General features: G+C 38.6%; 1 protein-coding gene across 6 annotated transcripts in view; it reads right to left on the bottom strand.

The window, feature by feature from the left end:
• Window positions 1–20,232, bottom strand: part of MID1 (midline 1) — a 374,517-nt gene that overhangs the window by 41,853 nt on the left and 312,432 nt on the right. For all 6 annotated transcript variants that reach the window (XM_074392019.1, XM_074392021.1, XM_003920298.3 and 3 more), the window contains exon 4: window positions 11,243–11,350. In XM_074392019.1, the coding sequence (XP_074248120.1) occupies window positions 11,243–11,350 (108 nt within the window). The remainder of the gene's footprint in view (window positions 1–11,242; window positions 11,351–20,232) is intronic.

Consider the following 20,232-nt stretch of genomic DNA (forward strand, 5'->3'; position numbering starts at 1 on the left):
GCTGTTTATTATACCTTACACACTCTTTTAAAAGCCACCTTATTTTGCTCAAAATGCATTTTAAACACTTATTTTTTATATAAATGCTTTTATATGTATGTAGGATACATAGCCCAAAACAACTAGGTCCAAATAATGCATCCTCGATTCACACAAGTATCTGAACTGAGGATGAGGCCTGTTCTCACCATCTCTTTAAGGCCATGGAGAGCTCAACATTTAGTCCAAGTTAATTCTCTTAAACTTTGAAGATTTAGTGTACATAAAAGGCAATAAAGAAAAGGGCCCCTTATTTTGTTGAGCTTTGGCCTTCAGAAGTCTAGCACAGATCTCTGTGTCTGAACATTAAATGAATGAACTCACTTAATCTGGAGTTAGCTCTTTGTGTGTTGACATGAAACGTATCCTCGACTATTGAAGAAAAGAAGAACATTCTTTCCCAGAAAGCCTCATGGCTTGAGACTCTCCAGAACATCCACCTATAAAGGCTGTCGAACTATTTGTTTCAGAGAGTGTACAATGGTACGAGAGCAGGAGTCATTAGTAGGTACTAACGTATAATAACATCACCTGCTTGGTGACCGCCTCAATTGCAGAATTGGAGGTCAGTTTGACAGCCAGGTGACTAGCATCAGAGATAGAAAGGGGCAAAATAATGCAGTTGATGAAACTCACTTTTGGGGTCTCCATAATTCCTCCTGGTTCTTGCTCCACCCGCCCACTTCCAATTGCTTTTCGGAGGGCCCCACCATCCCTTCTTTTGACTCAGTGCCCTCAGTTGCCACTGCCATCCTGGGCTGCAGGGACCCAAGTCCCCCAGTGAATCGCAAGTCCATACTTACTCTCTGCCTGGCACCTCAGGTTTCCATGGTATTGGCATTCACATCCTTCTTCTTAAAAACAGGCCTCAGACTCTTGTGCCTTCTTATATTTATGGCATTCCCAAGGTGGTGGCCAAAACTCAGTTTCCAAATTTCCACTACAGCTGAGTTTTCTAATTTCAATATCTACATTTTCCCGTCCAAAACTGCTAATTTGTTGCTTTCCTATCTATTTTTTCTTATTTCATTTCCTTCTTTTGTGGCTTCACTTTTTTGGCTGTTTTGAAAGAGAAGTTATTCTTTCATTTCTTTCTTTGATCATCTTAAGACCACTTCTTTTAAAGTCTTTTTCTTATTTTCCTATAAAATTAATTTTATCTGGGGTAAGATAATGTTGTCTGCTGATTTTGTTGGCTGTATGTTTAGAAATTTAAGATTTCTTTATATGCTTTGAAATTGCACTTAGAGTTTCAGTTTTAAAGGAAAGTAATTTATAATTCTTTCCTCTCTCACCCTCCTTGCTCCGCCTACCCTGCTCTGATAGTTTTCCAGTTGCCTTCACCTGGCCCTTGTGGTCATTATTCAGGAATCCCATCCTTATCTCTGTGCTCCTGTTCTGTGTGGGTATCAGAAACAGTGTGAACACAGGCTTCAAGCTAAGAACAAGCTAACAACTTGACTTTGCGAAAAGCTATGATACAAGGGAGAGGCTGGCAATAATTTTTGACTGAAGTGTGAAGCCTTCAGCAGCCCATGGCATTAAATAATGAGCCTGATTTCCTTTACCCATCCCATCTGGAGCACTTCTAGATCCTTTCCCCAAAGTTTCAAGAACTATTGATCCACAGGAGTTGAAGCTGTACTACTTTGACCTCTTCCAGACCAGATCCCAGTAGCCTGTATCCTCAGCCATAATCAAGGCTTTTCAGTTTTGTCTCATTTCTGGCCTATAGAGATGTTTATCTTTTTTTGGTCCAGCTATATCTCTTTGCTTTTGTATTTTATTATTTCTTTATTACTGACATGTGTTTGGGGTAGAAAGAGTGCTCCAAAGCATAAACTCCAAGCATCACCATGGCTGGAACTTGGGGACACCTTCACTGCTCTGATCCAGCTCATGAGAGAGACGCTGGTGGTGGGAAGTCCAAGTTAAGCAAGAGAAAGGAAGGCAAGCTAACCAGGAAGTCGTGGTGTAGTGTCCTTGCAGGCTGAATAAGGACCCTCAATGCTGCCTATATCCTAATCTCAGGGATCCTTGAATATGTTACTTACATGGCAAACAGGGCTTTACAGACATGATTAGGGATCATGAGATGGGGATGTTACCCTGAATTATCCAGGTAATCCCAATGCAGTCACAAGGGTCCTTGTAAGAGGAAGGCAGGAAGACCTGTGTCAGAGAAGATGTGAGGATGGGAAGGGAGGTTAGAGTGATGCAAAGAAGGAACCATGAGCCAAAGAATGCAGGCTACCTGTAAGAGCTAGAAAAAGCAAGAAGAAATGGATTTTCCCCTAAAGCTTCCACAAAGAAACAGCAGTGCCAAAACTTTGACTGTTGATTTTGTTTAACCCAATGAGATCGATTTTTGGATTTCTGAATTTCAGCACACTAAGATAATAAATCTATGTTGTCTCAAGCCACCAAGTTTATGGTAATTTGTTAGAGCAGCAATAAGAAACTAATAAGAGTAAGGTGCAAAGCCTCAATTAGAGAGGAGGGGAAGTGCTTTCTTTAAATTTTATTTATTTATTTATTTATTTACTACTTTGAGATCTAGTGCATGGCATGGTGAAAACAGCAAATAAATAATCATGTATTGTTCAAAATCACTAAGCAAGTAAATTTCAAATGCTCTTACCACAAAACAAAAGGCTTTGAGATGATGGACATGTTAATTAGCTTGATTTAGTTATTCCACATTGCATCCATAAATCATAACATCACTTTGCACTCCATAAATATATATGACTGTCAATTTAAAACTAAAAATGAAAATAAACTAATATGTGGATCGAGAGCTAATCTCTGCATGCAACCATGTAAAGATTGCAAATTACCTTCTGTATGCATATGAATAATTAATTGTGACCATACATCAGGTGGCCATGTATCTAAGAACCTGGAATATTTCTAGAATTAAGAGATGTGCACACATAATGCACAATGATGATGAGAAAGGAAATATATCCTGTAACGATTCCAGATGGACACTCAGTGCTCTTCTAAATTGGACAATTCGTATGTGGGGAAAAGTAACGTTTTAGCACATGTGAGTCCTTGGCTAGGTAATAATTTCATGTTAATCTGTTAAGCTACCATATCAGTGTCAATAACTATTTAATTTCACTATTTTTTCAGATCAGTTTTATAATTCACTTGTATAAATATTTTATAATCGATATAGACAGAGTAATCTAAAACATTGTACAATATTAGAAGGTACCTGTTAAATTTTGTGGAAAACAGAGAAAACATACATTAGCTATGGTTGTCTCTGTGTTTCATTTCAAAATTGCTAGTGTGTTTTAATTATACATGTTTCATTAAAGCATAGCTATGAGCAATAACAAAAATGCATGAAGTTTTTGGATCATAAATGAACACTTCTATTTTAAAAATTATTTAGAAAAATTATCCTTGGCCAGGCACAGTAGCTTATGCCTATCATCCCAGCACTTTAAGAGGCAGGCAGGTGGCTTGCCTGAGCCAAGGAGTTCATGACCAGCCTGTGCAACATGGTGAATCCCTGTATCTACAAAAAAACCACAAAAATTAGCCAGGTGTGGTAGCCCATGCCTGTAGTCCCAGCTACTCAGGAGGCTAAGGCAGGAGGATTCTTTGAGCCCAAGAGGCAGCAGTTGCAGTGAGCAATGATGGTGCCACTGCACTCCAGCCTGAGTGACAGATACTCTGTCTCAAACAAAAAAACCACAACAACAAAAGAAAGAAAGAAAAGAAAGAAAGAAACAAAGAAAAAAAGAAAGAAAAGAAAGAAAGAAAGAAAATGAATTATCCTTGAAGGTGGCAGAGAAATGGGTAAACTAAAAAGGTTCATAAATATTTCAAAAAAACATGATTAATTTTAAAATAGAATCAAGTGATGGATTCTAAAGTAACCAACAGTTTGCGAATGAATTTTGAATAAGGAAGTAGCTATAAAGAATATAAGGTCATAGATGATCCAAGATGGCCAAATAGGAACAGCTCTGGAGTGCAGTTCCCAGTGAGTATGCAGAGGGTCAGTGATCACTGCATTTCCAAACGAGTTTTTACTGCCCACAGACCAGGAGATTCCCAGGCAGAAAAGCGCCATGTGTCTCCAGCATGGCTGTTTCAGCCAGCACAGTGGGTCTCTGCACAAAAACCCACACAAATCTGGGCAGCTGTTTCAACTTGCTCCTGAAATGCCTGGGATATGGAGCCACCCATTCAACTGAAAAAAAGGGGGCTGAAACAGGGAGCCAGGTGATCTGGCTCTGTGGGTCCCACCCCCACAAAGACCAGCAATCTAAAACACTCTGGACTGAGGGTTTCACAGAAAGCACAGCTGGACCCAGGACAGTCCAGCTCAGAGGGGGTAAGGGTGTCCACCATTACCGAGGCAGTCCACCACTACCAAAGCAGTCCACCACTACCAAGGCAGTTTGCCACTACCAAGGCAGTCCACCATTACTGAGACAGTCTACCATTACCTCTATAAACAACACAGCAAGGAAGTTCACACAGCAGCTAGGCAGACCAGCAATGCCTCTGCTGGCAGACTGTGACTAGGCTACCTCCTCGCTGGGCAAGGCAGCTCTGAAAAAAGGAAGCAGCACATCAGGAACTTATAAATAAAGCCCTACCTTCCCAGGACAGAGCACCAGGGAAAAAAAGGTGGTTATGAGTTCTGCTGCAGCAGACTTAAATGTATCTGTCCAGCAGGTCTGAATGGAACAACGAAGCTCACAGCTCAGCACTTGAGCTCCAATAAGGGACAGACTATCTCCTCAAGCAGCTCCCAAACCCCTGTATATCAAAAGAGACACCTCATAAAGGAGAGCTCAGGCTGACATCTGGTGGGTATCCTTCTGGGACAAAGATAGCAGAAGAAGAAACTGCCAGCAACCCTTACTGTTCGGCAGCCACCGCAGGTGATCCCCATGCAAGCAGGGTCTGGAGTGGACCTCCAGCAGTCCTACAGCAGAGGGGCCTGACTGTTAGAAGGAAAACTAAAAAACAGAAATAACTTCATCATCAACAAAAAGGACATCCACTCAGAGAACCCATCCAAAAGTCACCAACTACAAAGACCACAGGTAGATAAATCCACAAATATGGGAAGAAACCAGTGCAAAAAGGATGAAAACATCCAAAACCAGAATGCCTCTCCTCCTTCAAGGGATCATGACTGCTTACCAGCAAGGGAACAAGGCTGGATGGAGAATGAGTCTGATGAATTGACAGAAACAGACTTCAGAAAGTGGGTAATAACAAACTTCTCTGAGCTAAAAGACCATGTTCTAACCCAATGCAAAGAAACCAAGAACCTTGAAAAAAGGTTTGACAAAATGCTGATGAGAATAAACAGCTTAGAGAAGGTTATAAATGAACTGATGGACCTGAAAAACACAACATGAGAACTTCACGAAGCATACACAAGTTTTAATAGTCGAAACTACCAAGCAGAAGAAAGGATATCAGAGATTGAAGATCAACTAAATGAAATAAAACAAGAAGGCAAGATTAGAGAAAAAAAGAGTAAAAAGAAATGAACAAAGCCTACAAGAAATATGGGATTATGTGAAAAGACCTAATCTACGTTTGATAGGTTTACCTGAATGTGACGGAGAGAATGAATCCAAGCTGGAAAACACTCTTCAGGATATTATCCAGGAAAATTTCCCCAACCTAGCAAGGCAGGCCAATATTCAAGTCCAGGAAATACAGAGAACACCACAAAGATATTCCTCAAGAAGAGCAACCCCAAGGCACATAATTGTCAGATTTGCCAGGGTTGAAATGAAGGAAAAAATGCTAATGGCAGCCAGAGAGAAAGGTCGGGTTACCCACAAAAGGAAGCCCATCAGACTCTCAGCAGAAACCCTACAAGTCAGAAGGGAGTGGGGGCCAATATTCAACATCCTTAAAGAAAAGAACTTTCAACCTAGAATTTCATAACCAGCCAAACTAAGCTTCACAACCTAAGGAAAAATAAAATCCTTTATGAACAAGGAACTGCTGAGAGATTTTGTTACCACCAGACCTGCCTTATAGGAGCTCCTGAAAGAAGCACTAAACATAGAAAGGAACAACCAGTACCAGCCACTCCAAAAACATACCAAATGGTAAAAAGCATCAACAAAATGAAGAAACTGCAACAACTAATGGGCAAAACAACCAGCTACCACCAAAATGTCAGGATCAAATTCACACATAACAATATTAACCTTAAGTGTAAATGTGCTAAATTCCATAATCAAAATATACAGACTGGCAAATTGGATAAAAAGTCAACACTGTATCCAGGAAACCCATCTCACATGGAGGGACATGCACAGGCTCAAAATAAAGGGATGGAGGAAGATTTACCAAGCAAATGGAAAGCAAAAAAAAGTATGAGTTGCAAGACTAATCTCTGGTAAAACAGACTTTAAACCAACAAAGATCAAAAGAGACAAGGAAGGCCATTACATAATGGTAAAAGGATCAATGCAACGAGAAGAACTAATGATCCTAAATATATACACACCCAATACGGGAGCACCCAGATACATAAAGCAAGTTCTTAATGACCTACAAAGAGACCTAGACTCCCACACAGTAATAATGGAAGACTTTAACTCCACTTTCAATATTAGACAGATCAATGAGACAGAAAATTAACAAGGGTATCCAGGACTTGAACTCAGATCTGGACCAAGCAAACCTAATAGAAAAATACAGAACTCTTCACCCCAAATCCATAGAATATACATTCTTCTCAGCACCACATTATACCTACTCTAAAGTTGACCACATAATTGAAAGTAAATCATTCCTCAGCAAATGCAAAAGAACAGAAATCGTAACAAACAGTCTCTCAGACCACAGTGCAATCAAATTGGAACTCAGGATTAAGAAACTAACTCAAAACAGCACAACATCATGGAAACTGAACAACTGGCTTTTGAATAAGCCAGATAAACAATGAAATAAAGGCGGAAATAAAGAATAACTGGATAAACAATGAAATAACGGCAGAAATAAAGATGTTCTTTGAAACCAATGAGAATGATGACACAACGTACCGGAATCTCTGGGACACATTTAAAGCAGTGTCTAGAGGAAAATTTATCGCAATAAATGCCCAAATGAGAAGCAAGGAAAGATCGAAAATTGACACCCTATCATCAAAATTGAAAGAGCTAGAGGAGCAAGATCAAAAATACTCAAAAGTAGCAGAAGACAAGAAATAACTAAGATCAGAGCAGAACTGAGGAAGACAGAGACACAAAAAAACCCTTCAAAAAATTAATAAATCCAGGAGCTGTTTTTTTTTTAAAAGATCAACGAAATAGACAGACCACTAGCCAGATTAACAGAAAAGAAAAGAGAGAAGAATCAAATAGATGCAATAAAGAACGATAAAGGGGATATCACCACCGATTACACAGAAATACAAACTACCATCAGAGATTACTACACCAACTCTATGCACATAAACCAGTAAACCTGGAAGAAATGGATAAATTCCTGGATGCTTGCACCCTCCCAAGCCTAAACCAGGAAGAAGTCGAAAGCCTGAATAGACCAATAACAACGGCTGAAGTTGAGGCAGCAATTAATAGCCTACCAACCAAAAAAAGCCCAGGTCCAGATGGGTTCACAGCTGAATTCTAGTAGACATACAAGAAGGAGCTGGTACCACTCCTTCTGAAACTATTCCAAACAATCCAAAAAGAGGGACTCCTTTCCAAATCATTTTATGAGACCAACATCATCCTGATACCAAAACCTGGCAGAGACTCAACAAGAAAAGAAAAAGAAAACTTCAGGCCAATATCCATGACGAACACAGATGCAAAAATCTTCAGTAAAACGCTGGCAAACCGATTGCAACAGCACATCAAAAAGCTTATCCATCACAATCAAGTAGGCTTCATCCTGGGGATGCAAGGCTGGTTCAACATATGCAAGTCTATAAACGTAATCCACCACATAAACAGAACCAAAGACAAAAACCACGATTATCTCAGTAGATGCAGAGAAGGACTTCGACAAATTTCAACAGCTCTTTAAGCTAAAAACTCTCAGTAAACTAGGTATTGATGGAATGTATCTCAAAGTAGTAAAAGCTATTTATGACAAACTCACAGCCAATATCATACTGAATGGGCAAAAACTGGAAGCATTCCCTTTGAAATCTGGCATTCGACCAGGATGCCCTCTCTCACCATTCCTGTTCAATATAGTATTGGAAGTTCTAGTCAGAGCAATCAGGCAAGAAAAAGAAATAAAGGGTATTCAATTAGGGCAGGAGGAAGTCAAATTGTCTCTATTTGCAGATGACATGATTGGATATTTAGAAGACGCCATTGTCTCAACCCAAAATCTCCTGAAACTGATAAGCAACTTCAGCAAAGTCTCAGGATACAAAATCAACGTGCAGAAATCACAAGCATTCCCATATACCAATAACAGACTTAATGAGAACCAAATCAAGAGCGAACTGCCATTCATAGTTGCTACAAAGAGAATCAAATACCTAGGAATACAACTAACAAAGGATGTAAACCTCTTCAAGGAGAACTACAAACCACTGCTCAAAGAAATAAAAGAGGACACAAACAGATGGAAAAACACTCCATGTTCATGGTTAGGAAGAATCAATATTGTGAAAATGACCATACTGCCCAAAGTAATTTATAGATGCAACACTGTCCCCATCAAACTACCTATGACCCTCTTCACAGAACTGTAAAAAATCACCTTAAACTTCTTATGGAACCAAAAGAGAGCCCACATAGCCAAGACAATTCTAAGCAAAAAGAAGAAAGCTGGAGGCATCATGCTGCCTGGCTTCAAAATACACTACAAGGCTACAGTAATCAAAACAGCATGGTACTGGTACCAAAACAGAGATATAGACCAATGGAACAGGACAGAGGCCTCGTAGGCAATGCCACACATCTACAACCATCTGATCTTTGACAAACCTGACAAAAACAAGCAATGAGGAAATGATTCCCTGTTTAATAAATGGTGTTGGGAAAACTGGCTAGCAGTGTGCAGAAAGCAGAAACTGGGCTCCTTCCTGACACCTTACACTAAAATTAACTCCAGAGGGATTAAAGACTTAAACATAAGACCGAATACCATAAAAACCCTAGAAGAAAACCTAGGCAAAACCATTCAGGACATAGGCATAGGGAAGGACTTCATGACTAAAACATCGAAAGCATTGGCAACAAAAGCCAAAATAGACAAATGGGACCTAATTAGACTCCAGAGCTTCTGCACAGCAAAAGAAACAATCATTAGAGTGAACTGGTAACCAACAGAATGGGAAAAAATTTTTTGTGATCTACCCATCTGATAAAGGGCTAATATCCAGAATCTACAAACAACTAAAACAGATTTACAAGAAAAAAACAAACAAAACCCATTCAAAAGTGGGCAAAGGATATAAACAGACACTTCTTAAAAGAAAACAGCCGGGCACGGTGGCTCACGCCTGTAATCCCAGCACTTTGGGAGGCCGAGGCGGGTGGATCACGAGGTCAAGAGATCGAGACCATCCTGGCCAACATGGTGAAACCCCGTCTCTACTAAAAATACAAAAATTAGCTGAGCATGGTGGTGCGTGCCTGTAGTCCCAGCTACTTGGGAGGCTGAGGCAGGAGAATTGCTTGAACCCAGGAGGTGGAGGTTGCGGTGAGCCGAGATTGTGCCATTGCACTCCAGCCTGGGTAAGAAGAGTGAAACTCTGTCTCAAAAAAAAAAAAGAAAAAGAAAAAGAAAACATTTATTAGGCCAACAAACATATGAAAAAATGCTCATCATCACTGGTCACTAGAGAAATGCAAATCAAAACCACATTGAGATACCAGCTCGTGCCAGTTAGAATGGTGATTATAAAAAATCTGGAGACAACAGAAGCTGGAGAGGATGTGGAGAAATAGGAAAACTTTTACACTGTTGGTGGGAGTGTAAATTAGTTCAACCATTGTGGAAGACAGTGGCAATTCCTCAAGGACTTAGAAATAGAAATTCCATTTGAACTAGCAATCCCATTACTGGGTATATATCCAAAGGATAATAAATCATTCTATTATTAAGACACATGCACAAGTATGTTCTTTGTGGCACTGTTTACAATAGCAAAGACTTGGAACCAACCCAAATGGCCATCGATGATAGACTGGACAAGGAAAATATGGCACATATACACCATGGAATACTATGCAGCCATAAAAAACGATGAGTTCGTGTCCTTCGTAGGGACAAGGATGAATCTGGAAACCATCATTCTCAGCAAACTGTCACAAGAACAGAAAATCAAACAGCGCATGCTCTCACTCATAGGCGGATGTTGAACAATGAGAACACATGGACACAGGGAGAGGAGCATTACACACTGCTGTCTATTGGAGGGGACCACGGGAGGGACAGCAGGGGGTTGGGAGTTGCAGAGGGATAACATGGGGAGAAATGCCAGACAGAAGTGATGGGGATGGAGGCAGCAAACCACATTGCCACGTATGTACCTATTCAACAACTCTGCATGATTTGCACATGTACCCCAGAACCTAAAGTGCAATAAAATATATTTTTAAAAAATTTAAAAAATTATATAAGGTCAATTTCTTTTAAAAATATAGTTTGCTGTAAGACAATAGGCAATTAAAACATAGAAACATTAGAAAAGAAGTACTAGTAATATATCTGCAATGGAGTATAATATATAGTGAAACCACAGGAGTTTTGGGACCATGAAGTTATACATGTATGCATTTCCTCAGAAACATGGGAAAGTACTTTATAATTTCCATAAATAAAGTCAGATTCATTTTTAATTTATGTAATGCTATGCTAGCTGCTAGGATATCACAATGAATACGAAATGAACTCTGCCTCCACAGAACCCACCTTCTCATAGCCAAGTGAGACAGAAAACAATGCCTGTGATAAACAAGACCTTTATGCTACCTCCTGGCGCTGGGCAATGGAGCAGCCCTTGTATCACAGGTGTTCACAGGAGAGCATAGTACAAAGAAAAGGATGGAGAAAAACTGCTAAGCAAGGGCCTTTTAACTAAGTCTTAAAGACTTAAGAGGGAATTATAGAATGTATAGAAAAAGAGGGTTCTCAACATTTCCAACGCCACTGGAGTGTATGAGGATGAGGATTTATTTTCTCCAGGTAGAGAATACGAAATCTTCTGCCCTAGAAATCATACCTTCCCTTCTTTGATCTTGGTTCCAATAATTTGTCGTCTTTGCTGAATGATCTCAATGAGAAGATCACACTCCTCTGTCAATTTGGCTTCTTGACGTGATGCATTGACCTACAGGATAAGTACAATGGTAAGTGTTAATTTGGCCTTTGTTTTCAGTTAAATGCTATTTTTAATATAGACTAGGATGTTTCTAGTAATCTCTGAAAAGATGTTTTAAATGTTAACTCTTTGTTCCATTAGACAAGGATGGCATATTTAGGACTTACACGGCCACTTCCTATCTTGCATCCTTGGAAAACATTATTATCCAACGACAGTAGTCTTTTCTACTAAGCCAGACCTAGCTGCAGAATCTTTAGCATAACATGTACGTATCTATTACCAATTAGTTGGAAATTGATGTGTCATGTGAAATATATTTGCAACTCCTGTTTTTATATTTTAAAAAAGTATCAAATTTATCCTGTTAAACATAAAAAATGTAAGTTAAAAAAACAACCAATCTTCTTTTATGGAGGACAGATTACTATAAATCTCTTTTAGACAAATGCTCTGAAAGCAATGTAGCATGCCTGTATCACATTTATTTAACATTTCTTTTACATACAAATATCAATTTTGTATCTAATTACTATAAAACATAAAAAACACAAAACGATGTTTCAATAGTTTATTAATCTTACAACGTAATTTAAAATTGCACTCCTAGTATACTTCTGAAAGGTCAAGGTTCTACAATGAAAGCATACCATTCATGTGGAAAGGTGGATCATTACAGAATGGCTTGTATTTGAAGTTTTTGTGACTTGTATGCAAGGGAGGCTTACAATTAGTTCATTCTTGGCAACTAGGCCTGGGAAATACTCTGCACATGCTATTTCCTCCATCTCATGACAATTCTGAAATGCTTATTCACAAACAGAAACCCAGAAACCACAGCCGTGGGAGATGGAGATAGCAGGCATGAGGATTATTATTTTAACACAGCCGCAGGAGAAGTTGCAATGTTGCAAAGAATGACAATGGTATTGATTATTCTAACATATTTCAGGGAGGAGATATGGCCCAGTCCCTAGCCCCTTTGATTTGGAAGGCTGTAACTGGAGTAATTTCATTCTCTATGAATGAGATAAACTGGAAGTAGGGTCATGAATTCAAGACAAAAATCCACTGATTGCTGTTCACAGAAACCATGTCCTGTTTCCAGATGCCCAGGATTCCTTGAATTTTATTCCTGATCATTGTTCAGACACAACATAGAGACTACTCAAGACATCTTACTGAGAAGATGATGGTCATTGGTCATTTGCAGTAAACCATGATATCATGTCCTACATCAGTTTAGCAGACAGAGTTATTAGCTAAGTATTTGTTTAATGAACAATGAAAAAAATTTAAATTGCATCGACTGAGAAGTACAAATGTGGAACTCAGGCTAATATTTCAAGGAGGCTAATCATTAAGCTTCATTTCTCTTATCGTTATTTTTATATCATCATTTCTAGTTTCCCTTGAGGTTTCTCAAATCAATTAGGCTGTCAATTGACATATTTGCTTGAAACTTACACTCGATAAATTTCTTGTCTTTCCTTTTGACCTCAAACTGAATTTAATAACTGACTGCAACTGAGTTGTGAAAGGTGGAACCATATTGATAACATGAGCACATTATGGTGGAGGAGTAAAATTTCTAGAAAGTAGCACTGATAAAGCTTCTTTGCTTGACCAAACTTTAGTCCTGAACTTTCTCCTGGGACCTTCTGTGCACTTCCTTGTAAACCAGTTTTAGCAAGAACCCTGCTGAGTTGGTTTAGCCAGAATCTTCCATCTCCATATATGATCACTTTTGGTATCTCATTGGGTTCTTCATCCTTCACCATGTCCCAGGGGATATCTCATCACCTTGGCCTACCTTCAACAAGAATCTTGTTAGGTTGGTTTAACCAGAATTCCCCTTGCCCTTGATGTTTCCTGTTAGTAATTTTTCATCCACTTACCACCACCCTGCTCTTTGGCTGTAAATCCCTACTTGTCCACGTGATATCGGCAGCTGAGTCCTATCCTATACTGAGGTCTCTTTCCTCTTATTACGATAGTTCTGAATAAAAATCTGTTTTTACAGCTTTAACTACTGTCCAGCTCTAGTTTTTCTTTGACAGACCCCAGACTGGAAAAGTATCTACTAGAATAAATTCGAAAATCTGACAGAATGTAAGCTCCATACAGGCCAGGATCTTCAGCTATTGTATTAAATAAGGTATCTATCCCAAGCACCTGGTGCAATGTCTGGCACAAAATAGGCATTCAAAAAATATGTGCTGAATAAACACATAGGGAAAATGACCTTCCAAGAAGAGACAGGGCAAAAACATAATGGAGCAAAGAGTTATCACCAGTAATCACTCAATATGCAGGTAATGGATTGGTTTCCAAGGACTGTGTAGACACAAAATTATGTCCTAAGGATTGTATTATTTGATGGGAGGGAGGAAAGGAGTTGATTTTTTTTGAGACAGGGTCTTGCTCTTACTCTATCATCCAGGCTGAAGTGTACTGATGCCATCACGGCTGACTGCATCCTCGACCTCTCAGGCTCAAGCAATCCTCCCACTTTAGTCTCCTGAGTAGCTGGGTCTACAGGCATATGCCATGACTACCAGCTAAATGAAAAACATTTTTTTTTTTAATATATAGGATCTTGCTATGTTGCCCAGGCTAGTCTCAAACTCCTGGGCTCAAGTGATCCTTGCACCTTGGCCTCTTAAAGTGCTGGGATTACAGGTATGTGCCACCGAACCTGGCCAGGAGTTGATTTTTAAAAACTGCCTTATTGGAATATATTTCACATATCATAAAATTTGTCCATTTAAAATATGAAGTTTTGTGGGGTTTTTTTTGTGTGTGTATTCACAGATGATTACATGTGCAATCATCATCACAATCTAAGCTTAGAACATTTTCAGCACCCAGAGAAGAAACCCATAATGTGTGCAGTCATTCCACTTTTTCCCTACCTGCCCCAGCTCCATCCCGAGACAACCACTAGTCTACTTTCTCTTTATGGATTTGCTTGTTCTGGACATTTCATATAAATGGAATCAAATAATACATAATCCTTTTTGTTTGGCTTCTTTCACTTAGCATAATGTTTTCAAGGTTCATCTATGTGGTAGCATTTATCAGTACTTCTTTCCTTTCTAGGCCAAATAATAGTTCATTATATGAATAGACCACTTTTTGTTTATCTATTCTTTAACAGATGCACATTGATGTTTCTAGTTTTTGTTTACCATAAATAATATTGATATGAACATTCATGAACAAGTTTTTGTGTGCCCATATATATTCATTTTTCTTTGATATGGGGTGGAATTGCTGGGTCACATAACTGTGTTCAATGTTTTCAGGAACTGCCAAATTTGTTCAAAGTGGCTGCATTATTTTATATTACCATCAGAAATACATGACGGTTCCAATTTCTCCACATCCTTGTTAATGCTTGTTATTGTCTGTCTTTTTCACTTTATTCATCCTAGTGGGTGTGAAGTGGTGTCTCATTGTGGTTTTGATTTACATTTCCCTGATGGCTAATGATGTTGACCATCTTTTCATGTACTTAGTGGACACCTGTGTATCTAGATTAAAGATATGACTACTCAGATCCTTTGCTCCTTTTGTAATTGGGTCATTGTCTTTTAATTACTAGATTGTATCATTTCTTTACATATTTGGAATAGAAGTCCCTTACCAGATATGTGATTTGCAAATATTACCTCCTGTTTTGTGGGTTATCTTTGCATTTTCTTGATGATGCCCTTTAAAGCACAAAAAAAATTTTAATTTTAATGAAGTTCAATTTATCTACTTTTCTATTTTTACTTGTGCTTTTGTCGTTATACCTAAGAAACCATTGCCTATCCCAAGGTCATGAAGATTTACTGTTCCGTTTTCCTCTACAAGTTTTATTTTTTATATTTAGGTCTATGAGCCATTTGGGGGTCAGTTTTGTGTATGATGTGAGGAGAGGCTTCTAACTGTATCCTTTTGCTTATTGATATCCAGTTGTCTCAGAACAATTTTTTGAAAGACTATTCTTTCTTTCATTGAAGTATCTGAAAACCTTTGTCCAAAATCAATTGACCACATTGTGAGGTCCTCAGGTTTTGATACTGTCACTAACATATTCCACACTTCAAGCTCTTCTCGTTTTAACTTAGTCCAGTGAGACCCCACTGGTAATTCTAGAGTAGAGGCTATGAAATGAAATGTGGTGTGGAATATACCTACATGGTGACATTAGAAAAATCTTAGGCTATCTCCATTTGTGAGTTTTCCTGTTTTGTAAAATGAGCTGAATAATATCTGCCCTCTCAGCCATGTGGGTTTATTGTGGTGAATACATGAAATAACATAACTAAACTTATGAAGCCATTGACAAACCTGAGGTACTGTTGTCTGCATTGAGAAGGGATTTTGTAAACAGATTATGATTTCGTTTAGGATCCATTTCACTCTCATAATCATTGGGATTTGAGTTACTGCATGGTAGAAAAAGTATGTCAGTTTTGCCATTGTAACATGGGGCTCAATTTAATCCAAATTTTGACTGTTTGATTTACAGAATGGATAGGTTTGCTTTACCATAAAAGGGGGCTGAAATCTTTGTTGAGACAAATGGGTTTTGAGAAAGCTGATACCACATTCACCATTCACCATCACCCCAGCATGTAAATTTCTAGAAATTTGGAAACAGGATCTATTTCATTTTAGGCCAAGTATTTTTCCTAGATCTTTCAAAGAATGTAGATTTAGCTTTTCTCTGAAACCAGGGAATTTGAATCTTGTTTTCTACCTTGATGAATTTCCAAATTCTTATAACTCTCATATTCTTGTATTCCAAAAGGTACAATAAAACAAGTTAAATACTATTCTATATTTCCAAATTTTTCCACTACAAAGAAGTTTTCCAAGAATTAATGATTTGATTAGACTTTCTTATTAATTTCTTAGTTCAAATATGACAGGGTTTATTGATTACTTGCAGTATATTCTGGTGTTTCTAGTTTCCAGGTTTTGTTTGGAAGCTAGCAGCTCCTGGTTATGACTTTTGCTTTCATTTCTGATTCACATCTTTTGATTCAGAAATCACTGTGGCTAGTGGAAGTGCTTTGAGGAGAGCCAATCTAAGGATGCAGAAAACAAGTTCAAACTCTTCTTTCCAGTACTCACACTTCACTTTTGTGCTGCCAGTCTCCTCCTTGGCACCTAAACTAAGGGCAAGAGTGAGACGAAGATCACTAGGAATGATATCCAGTGGTAGGTAAGTACTGTCTTCTGCCTTTGGACCACACTGGAAATGGCACTTGACTTCTTAGGATGAAATCTAGCTTAAAATTAGGCCTTCCTCTCAGGCCAGGCTCCCCAATGCTATGTTTTTTTCTCATCTCAAGTACACTCATGGGCAAATATCACATCAGCCCACCAGGATGAGAAACTCAGCCACTATCACCTCATCTCATTTGGCCTCACCCATCTGCTCAGCACGCATCTTTTCTACAGCTAGAGTTACATTTTTCTTTCGCATCTTCTCCCTAACAGTCTTGCCTGTAGGGAGTTGTTGACTCACTTTCTCCTATTCCTAGGTTAATATTGCTGCTTCTCTCTGACAATGACCTTCTGATCCTTTACAGTCTGATGAAAGAGACATTAGAAAGTTGAATAATGATGTGACTGTAGAAGCAAAACAATCATATGTGCCCCACCTAGTCCTGAGATGGAATTCAGTATCGAGGGTCACTCTGCTTCATTAATGCTCATATCTGGCACTAATAATCAGTTGCAATCTCAGGTAACTTGCCTCTGGGTGCACAGTTTACCTTCCCTTTCTAGAAATGTAGTTAGGCACAATCATTCCCCAGATTAGTTAATAATAATGTAAATGGATTAGCAATTTTCTCAAGAGCACTTCGTTAGCGATGCCCAAAGTCTCCCCGCTAAGTTTTATGGTGTAATAGTGTTACAGTGTTTTGAGGAAAGGGTGGGTAAAGAGGACAATTACTTTTTTTCTTGTCATATATATATAAACATTAAAGAGATTTAGTTGCATACATATACTAGAAATTGGACTAGGTGTCTGTGAAATGTTCTTTAGTAGTCTGTAAGTGGTTTCTAAGTATTATTTCTAAAAACTGACTCTTTTAATTTGACTTGTATTCAACTGCAAAATGAGATGTTCAGTGCAGAGTATAAACATCATTAGATTTCAGACATGTGTGGGCTTAAGATCTTTAGAAATATTTGGAATTGTTAGGATGGAGCATCAGTGAAAGAAAAAAATATCTGGACAGTTTTCACAGGTGAAATAGAATTAGCATGCATTTTAGAAACCCTCATTTTCTAATTTTGCAGTGCTTTGTTGAAATAAGTTAGCCATCCATAGACTTTCAGAATAGAGCCTTATAATTCCTCTTGTGAAAATGACACACTGACTTGATAGATCACTTCTTATTCATACACAGACAGAAGCACTGAAGTGAGCTTGAGAAAGGATAATCCCAATGTGTTGGAGGCAAGTTATTTTATTTCTGGGTGCTGAGAAGAGGGTTGCTGCATTGCACAAATCCAGAGGTTACTATTCACTTTGAATTATGTAAGAACGGTGGGCCCCTTGAGTTGTGCAATCCAGAAGCCCCTCTCACCCTGGCCCACCATTATTGTACTCTTGAAATTGTACCATCAAACTGTGACCCTTTTAAGTTTAAGATTCTGAACCTTGCCATCCTTGAAACCACTTCCAATGAGATTAGGAGTTTAAAGGACAAACGTCTACTGTACAAGTTTGCCTCGATTGGGCCTCATGGCTAAAACAAAAGCTGTTTCATGCCACAGTGAATAAATGTGACCTTCCATTCCAAGGTCACAAATTAAGGTGACCTTGAGAAAGGCTAAAACATTTTTATACATGATTCTAAGTTGACATTCTTGTTATTGTTTAGACTCAAAAGCACTTTTCTCTATAAGTAAGAATGTGTAATTTTGAGTCTGCATCAAAATTTGAAGGCGTTAGTGGTACTACATAATGTGACATAACCATCCCATCTCACTCCAAAGGAAAAACATTGGAGGAATTAATTTCAATTTGCCCAGGGCTGAAGCAACTGAAACACAATAGAGCTTTACATAAGCTGATATTTGGCCTGTGGATGAGGGTACAGGGAGAAAAGTGTATGCAAGTGGGCTCTACACCCTGCTGTGCACCACTGACCAGGTGCAAAAAGAAATATGAGGATAGGAGGGTGCTTTGGATTTTATTGCCAAAGGCAGCTGTGATGAACATTCCAGACTCTGGGGCAGAAGTTAGACAGAGCTGCCAGAGGAACAATGAAAGGGATTCTAATACTTCAGTCTGTATATAAAACTGAGCCAAGAAGAATTGAGTAAGAGCAAACAGTATTACCGTAATTCATCTGATATGTTTATATGTAATCTTCACCCTGAAACTCTTTCACACCAAAGTCAAATACTTGTGGACCTGGCTCAAGTGAATGAGAGGGAGAGAATGGCCTGGCTCCTGAGGCCTCTGCCTTTGGAGGACAAACAGAGAACAGGACAATATTTTTAATGTTTAATGTGTTAATTTAATATTTAACATTGTTGATCAAAACTTTTTAAATTCCAAGAAAGCCTTTTCAGAAAAATAAAAAATGGAATCCTTTCATAAAATTATTTTGATGGGAAGTAATAACAGTGACATAGTGATACAATTAGAAGCTATGTGTAATCCAGGCTTTAGGATAGTGACATGGTGGGAAATGATTTAGCCCAGAGGAGATCAATTCTACATATTGATTAACTATCCAGACAGGAATTTGCTATGGGACTCTAAATAGCTCCGAGGAACCTCATGATAAATGCTCTTTTCTTGAGGTTTCTAAGATTATGAAGCTTGAGTGCTGGACAAGGTAGCAAGACAACATTAAAATGGCAATACACTGTGGTGAGTCGAGCAATAAAATTCTTCTTATAAATGAAATACAACTGTAATAAGGCAATAAAACTGTCTAGCAAAAATGCCACTGCTAATGCCTAAAACTTTGAAACTTCACACAAAGGAGTTTTACTCCCAATAGTAGCATGGAGAATGTGGCCATCCATGATGTTGTTGATGTTGCTATTAGTTTTTCAGTAAAGCAAAATCTTTAAACAGGCCAAATAATTTAGAGGGAGCAAGGGCTAATAGAGGCAGTGGTTTGGGGCTCAGGGACTTGAGAAAGTCTTTCTGGGAATGAAACACCAAGTTTTATTGCTTACTAGTGTATGTTATTGGACATTTACTTCAACTATCTATGTCTCAAGTTTCCTACCTGCATAATGAGGAAAATAACAATTGTTACCTGGCAGACCAGGTGCAATGCTGCTAAACATCTCACAACACATAAGACAGCCCCCACAACAGTGAAAGGTCCATCCCCAAATCCCACCAGTGCCAAGGCTGAAAATCCTTGGGTTAGACTATGGTGAGAACTAAATGAATGAATACAAGAAAAGCCATTGACAAATGCTTGGCATGTAGTAATTACTACATAAATGTGAATAGTCACTATTGCTAACAGACTCTTTTTATCTGGAATGTCCATAAAGAATTAAAACTAGAGGTTCTAGGACCAGTCAGCCTGTGCTGGTTACCTGAGGACTTTCTAGCATGAATCAAAACTTTGATCCATCTGCATCATCAAGAGAATGGCTTTGGAAGCCTAATTCCAGAATTTTTGAAGCTACTTTTATATCCCGAGTGGGTTTCTTATAGGCTGCTTCCTGATGCAACTGGATGGGGGAAGAAGAAGGGTGGAGAACATTCTTCTATGGTACAGAGCAGAAGTTGGGAAACTTTTTTTTTTTTTGTAAAGGTCTAGACAGTAATTATTTTAGCATTGTGGGCTAGATGGTCTCTGTTGCAGCTACTCAACTCTGCTGTTGCAGTGTTAAAGCAG

Source organism: Saimiri boliviensis, chromosome X, assembly GCF_048565385.1.
Source record: "Saimiri boliviensis isolate mSaiBol1 chromosome X, mSaiBol1.pri, whole genome shotgun sequence".
NCBI lineage: Eukaryota > Metazoa > Chordata > Mammalia > Primates > Cebidae > Saimiri > Saimiri boliviensis.